The sequence below is a fragment of the Octopus bimaculoides genome, chromosome 3 (genome assembly GCF_001194135.2).
Source record: "Octopus bimaculoides isolate UCB-OBI-ISO-001 chromosome 3, ASM119413v2, whole genome shotgun sequence".
Lineage (NCBI taxonomy): Eukaryota > Metazoa > Mollusca > Cephalopoda > Octopoda > Octopodidae > Octopus > Octopus bimaculoides.
Window position 1 is genome coordinate 123,835,978 of NC_068983.1, and position 6,454 is coordinate 123,842,431.

At 35.6% G+C, this 6,454-nt stretch overlaps 1 protein-coding gene across 3 annotated transcripts in view; it reads left to right on the plus strand.

The window, feature by feature from the left end:
- Positions 1-6,454, plus strand: part of LOC106880339 (uncharacterized) — a 123,610-nt gene that overhangs the window by 89,956 nt on the left and 27,200 nt on the right. For all 3 annotated transcript variants that reach the window (XM_052966536.1, XM_052966537.1, XM_052966538.1), the window contains exon 7: positions 3,958-4,048. In XM_052966536.1, the coding sequence (XP_052822496.1) occupies positions 3,958-4,048 (91 nt within the window). The remainder of the gene's footprint in view (positions 1-3,957; positions 4,049-6,454) is intronic.

The following is a 6,454-nucleotide window of genomic DNA, read 5'->3' on the forward strand; positions in this document are numbered from 1 at the left end:
TATATATATACACATATATATATATATATATATATATATATATATATTGTTTATACTACATGCATATGTAATAAAGCAATATACAATGCAACAAATCAATACAAACAATATTGGTAGAATATTACTATCAAAATTTCTTTCAAATGCAAACTTAACAGGTCTGATATATTTGTCTAAGACAGAATAGAAAAATTCTGTACAGCTGTAGATGTCAGCTGCTCCAAACCTGTGAGTGAGTATGGATAATGGCTTTGAAACTTACAGCTTCTGTACCAAGATTGCAAATTCACATTTATATAAATAATCATTGTTGTATTTGGCTCTGTTAGTAAATACTTAAGGGATGATCTGAAGAAGTTGGGATTTGGGGTTAAAAGAAGTAACCAACCAGCACACATTTTGTAAACACAATGCATAAGCAAAAACAAAAATATGCAAAACTTTTCTGAACTCCAGTGAAATAACACTTCACAGTTTGATGGGAGATCCTATAATAAAAATTTGTATATTACAATAGAGTTCCATGCTTAGAGTTGGCTTAAAAGTCAAACTTGCTATCCTCAATTCAGTTTTCATACCTATCCTCATCTATGAGTGTGAATATTGGATAAAGATTGAAAGAGAATAATCATAAATATATGCAGTTGAAATGGGGGGTACTCAGAAGGATCTCTGGAGTAACATTACTTGACAGAGTGCACACTCAGAGATCAGGGGGAGTCTCTCCAAGTTGAGAGGAATTTCACCACATTGAGAGGTCACAACTCCAATACTATGGAAATGTGATTAGAATGTCACAGGAAAGACTTGCAAGACAGATTCTTCAATCCCCATAACCTTCCCAAGAATAGTGGGCGAAGAAGATAAATTGAGGAATGGATTCTGGTGAAATAACATACTCGAATTACTGCTATTAAGTACTAGAATACACTATCAAAGAATTTTAGATTTTTCAACAATTATTTCTTTTATTGAAAAAAAAAAAAAATTTTATGAGTAGGAATATTTTTCAAAAAGTTTCAATTGTTTACACCACATGCATGTTTTTGTTAAGATGGTGCCAATTATGTTTTTTTAAAATTATTTGCAGGAAAATGATACTTCAAACATCTTCAACGAATGTCATAGATTCAGTTGAATTTTCTAGTTAAAATTACTATTTTTATGTTCTATAGTTATTGAGAAGCCACAGATGTAATTTTTTTGTTGATCTCCAACAGTAACGGAAATATTAAAGAAAACAGCCATAAAATATTGAAGCATTTGAATAAAAGAATGGCTGTGTGTATATGTCAATCTATTTGAGATGTATGGAGAATTGTCATTTCCTTTTTAAAATTGTATAATTTCTGTTATAGGCAAGTGTGGAGACATGAGCTTCTTTGAAATCCACAGTGGAAACAGCTCATCATCGTGAAAGTGCTTCTGTACTTAAATATAAATATACTGATTTCTTAACTGAAGGATTTATTTAATGAACAAAAAGTAAATAAATAAACAAACAAAATAGAATTAAAGCCAACATTATGGATGATTAGGCAGGAAGACATAAACAAATTCTGACATTTTATAGAAAAGAAATTGCTTTAATTTTCTGGTTGACTAGTTTCAATATCGACGTGAGACAGAAGATAAATGAAAACCAGGAAATGACAGAAAGGTTGAGATAATTAGAAATGTCTAAAGAATAACATTGGTTGTGACAGATATTAGCACAGAGGTATTTGGATTTATAAATTTTATGTCCATTTATGGCTTCTAAAAGAAATTCATACAGCCAGATATTCTTTAGATAAATTTCCATACATCATAATGAATTCTAGCTATAAAACAAAAACATCTGTATCCCCTTAGAAGTATTTTGGTAATGTCAAAATTCCAGAAGTTCATTAATGGTGCCAGGTACTGTAAAATATAATTTTACATTAAAATTATAGCTAAAATATAATTTAACTGAATTAAGGATGATAGTTTTATTGATATATCTTGATCAAATCAATTGACGATCCAGAACAGTCTTGGGCAAACTGCACCCTGTGGGACTTTCTAAATAGCATCCCTAAACAAAAAAAACTGTCTTGAATTTTTTTAGTGGTGTTGCTCTGATGATGAACCATGTTTCATGCATCACACTTCTTGGAAAACATTATTCATTCCGGCTCAAGAGAATTGGTTTCAAATTTTGGCATAAGGTCAGCAATTTTGTGAGACGGGGGTAAGTCAATTACATTTATCCCAGTCCCCAACTGATACTGATTTTATTGAGCCCCGAAAAGATGAAAGGTAAAGTTGACCTTGGTAGGATTTGAACTCAAAACAAAGTCAGAAGAAATGCAGTTAAGTATTTTATCTGATTCTGTCATCTCACTGCCTTTGCTTGATCTAGACTGTTGGTTTCTAATTTTGGCACAAGGCCAGCAAGTTCAAGGGAAGAGGAAAGTCGATTACATCCACCCCAGTGTTCAACTGGTAGTTATTTTATTGATCCCAAAAGGATAAAATCAAAGTCTGCCTCAGTATATTCTGAGAATTTGAACTCTGAGTATAAAGACAGATAAAATGCCACTAAACATTTCACCCAGCATGCTAAAGATCCTACCAGCTCTAGAATATTAACAGCATCTTCACATTCAACCTGTAATCCACAAACTTTTATAAAAATGAATAAGCACTATTAATTTTGATGACAATGTATTAAGCATTTGTCATCATCAGTTTCATACGAAGTTTAGATATAAATATTTTGTCTTAGAGATGAAAAGTGCTGTAATTCATTTCCTACAATGCCTATTTGTTTCTTCAGTTAATAACACGGAAATAATAAAATCACCAGAAATATGAGTTCCCTATAAAACAGATTTTAGCTGTTAGCTAAATGTAATTATTGTAGCAAATCGATAAAACAATAGCCATTTTCTTGTGTTAAGTCATTCAAATACATTTATTTCTACCTGGACAAATAAATGAGGAAGATTCAGACCATGGAACATTGTACTAAATTATATCATTGTAATACCACTGATAATTCTTATCAGGCTACTTTCTAGCACCTAGTTATGTTATTGTTGGTACCCACAGAAACAACACAGTAAATATAAAGTGCATTGGCTCTAATTAAGAACTTCAGTGTGCATTTTGATATGTAATAGTTTATTGTATAGGCTGCAAAGTAAAAGACTGCATATGAATTCATATCAAGTGCAGTATAGTAGACCACATAGGTGATATGATTTACCAGACAAAGTGCAGTGTGGTATATTTTATGGGTGAAATGGTTTATTGCATGGAGTGCAGAGTCATAGACTATACAGATGCAGTAGGTTATATTATACAATGCAATGTGGTTGAGAGAATAGATGCAGGGGCTGAGTGTAAGGGGTGCAGTACAGTAGAGTGTACAGGTTACATATACCCCATTGAAAAATCTATTTCTATATGCTTGTAGTTTCTGATGGTGGCCATGGTGGGAGTAGACAGTGCAGTCTTAGTTTGGAGAAATCACTGTCCCTCACCTTGTCGAAGAGCTCACACGTACAGCACTCTCGGCTACCCCGATAGAAAAAGCCCAATCGTCCCCTGCTTGCATGCGCATCACCTATGCTCCCTTCCTCTTCCGGTCAGCTCCCCAGCTGCTGACGTCATCCCACAATTGAAACAAAACAATGTACTTTATGAGAAAAATGGTAATAGGAGGGTCAAGCATTTTAGCATTTAATTTTAATCCTTTTGTCATCAACCCACCTGAGGCCATCCCTGGTTCTAGAGCACAAGCATCCTGTTTTGAAGTGATATAAATTCCATTAAAATTTCATGTTAATTTAAGTTCCAAGCACCAATGACAAAATTATTGTGCTAAATTCTTAACTATTTAAAAAATTAATTAAAGCAAAAGTTGTATATTTCTGCAGAAATATGGTAATGAAAGAGTTAAATGTTATCTTCATTTTACTCTAACAGGAAGAATTAGAATCAGTTCGAAAAAAGCAGAAAAAGGACGATGGCAAATCAATTGAAAGTGTATCCCAAAAGACGGATGATGATTTAATGGGTGAGTTTCAATATAAACTACATTTTTTTCTGAGTATATATTACCTTTCAGAATTCCACTAAGCTCCTTAAAACTGTTGATAGCAGAATCTATCTAAATTCATAGATGAGAATAACATGTATAGTGATGTCGATTAAGTGATATCCTATAATTTAATAAGCATGAGAGAAAGAGGTGTCACCATCTTGTACGTAATGACAAGAAAATAAGAATTTGCGAGACGTTTGTAATTAGTCATAACATACTTATTACCGGAGGTAATGCGTTAACATATAAGGTTAATTGAAGGAAAACTTGTAACATCACATGAATATATTCTTTTGCAACCACGTCTCCAAGCAAATGAGGCGAACATATGTGTGTACAGGTGTGTATGCGAGTGGACCGACTCAATGCATGTCGAAGAATCAACAAGCAATAAATGGCGCGAATTTAGAAATGTGTTCCTTTATATAAGGGATGAACCGTAAGTCACTGACTTCGACATCAACCAAAAACTTCTAGAATGTTCGAGAACTTTCTAGAAGGTTGAGGGAGATTACTGTCGTTACATCCCTTTTTCGTTTTGCTTCCCTGCTTAACCTCCAGGGTTCACTACATAACTCCCTCCTCAGACGAGCAGTCAATAAGCAAAATCACTGTAGTGATCCAGGGCAGATACGAAGCAAAACGAGGTTCTAGAAACATGTGCTTGCAAGACAAGTAGTAAAATAGGAAAATATCAATGCATTGCATGCATCACGATAGATACTGACTATAATTGCAGAGTTTGGCTCAGTAAACCTTTAGCTACACAGCTATGCACATCAAACTAAATGTAAAACATGGCAAAATGAAAATACAATGTGAAACATGCATGGGGAAAATGTTTGTGAATAAACGTTCTTTGTAAAAGAAATAGCAAACAGTTTGTTTTATAACACAAAGTTAAATATACATAGTTCTGGATAATTTTTGTGGCCTATGTACTATTCTGCCACATCTTGTGATATAAGGTTTATAGGTATGTTGTGTTTGAGGTGCATGTGGTGGTGATGAAGTAAGAACGAAGTCTGTTGACGTATGATGACGTATCAGAATCTGGTGAATCAACTGGTGTGAACATTTGATCGGGAAGTGTCAAAGTGATGCCGTAAAGAAGTTCGGCTGAAGAGAAACCTAAATCTGTCTTAACAGCGGAAGGGCAACCAAGGAGAACAATTGGTAGGAATTCTGTCCAACGTTGCGGATCAGGAGTAGCGTGTAGTGCAGCTTTTAACTGTCTGTGGAATTGTTCTATCATTCCATTGGAAGTTGGGTGATAACTTGTCATATGGATTCGATGAGCACCCAAGAGTCGTGATATTTCACGCAATAAAGAAGCTTCAAACTGGCGTCCTCTATCAGTGGTTATTTTAGATAGGACACCAAAGCACGCCACCCAATTGGAAATGAACGCTTGGGGGATGGATTCGGCTGTGATGTCAATCAGATGCATGGTTTCAGGCCATCAAGAGAAACGATCGATGCAAGTCAAGATGTACGTGAAACCCTGACTAACGGGCCAGGGTCCAACAATGTTGACGTGGACATGACGGAAACGTGCGTCTGGTGGGCTGAATTTTCCGAGAGGAGCACGAACATGTCGATGGACCTTGGTGCGTTGAAACTGCAAACAAGAATGTGTCCAACTGGTGATTATATGGTGCATGTTGGGCCAGAAGAGACGGGGCTATGCCGGGATGCGACAGGGAATGAAGATGTAATACTTCGACCGTGCGAACCAAAGGAGATGGCGACGGAGACGGGAAAAGGCTCCTTTTTACCATGTCGCACAGTCGAACACAAAATAAGATATATATAAGATAATAGGCTCGTCATAAGATACGAGCCATGGTGCCAGTAATAGAACTTAGGACAAACTCAACCGTTAGATATATAATGAGAATACGTTTATTAACAAAGTGAAACTGTTTGTGTCTGTGTGCATATGCATGCGACATATAAAATTAACACAGTAGATAAATCAGGCCTTTGTGTACAAGAGAAAGCATACAACAATGTGAAGTGACGAACAGTCGTATATGCAAGTGTGTGTACAATATGTGAGAGTACAAGTATGCGTGTGAATGAGAGGAAACAGAACATAGAAAGAGTGTCTGTAACAGACTGTAAAAGGTCTCAAACACTGAGATGGAGAAAACCCAGTTCGTATTAAAGTTACACAAGATTTAGAATGTTCATACGCAGGAAATCGTGGCTAAGTAGCAGAGCTGTAGTATCACACTATGTGTGTTGAGCGTCGAATGCTGGAACCTGTGTTACCTGGTATAGTATATTCTGGCTGGTTAGTTCTGACTATTGTTCGTGAGTGGTTTGTTGATATTGGTGTGTACCTGGTGGTGGGGTTGCTGGCGCACGACATTG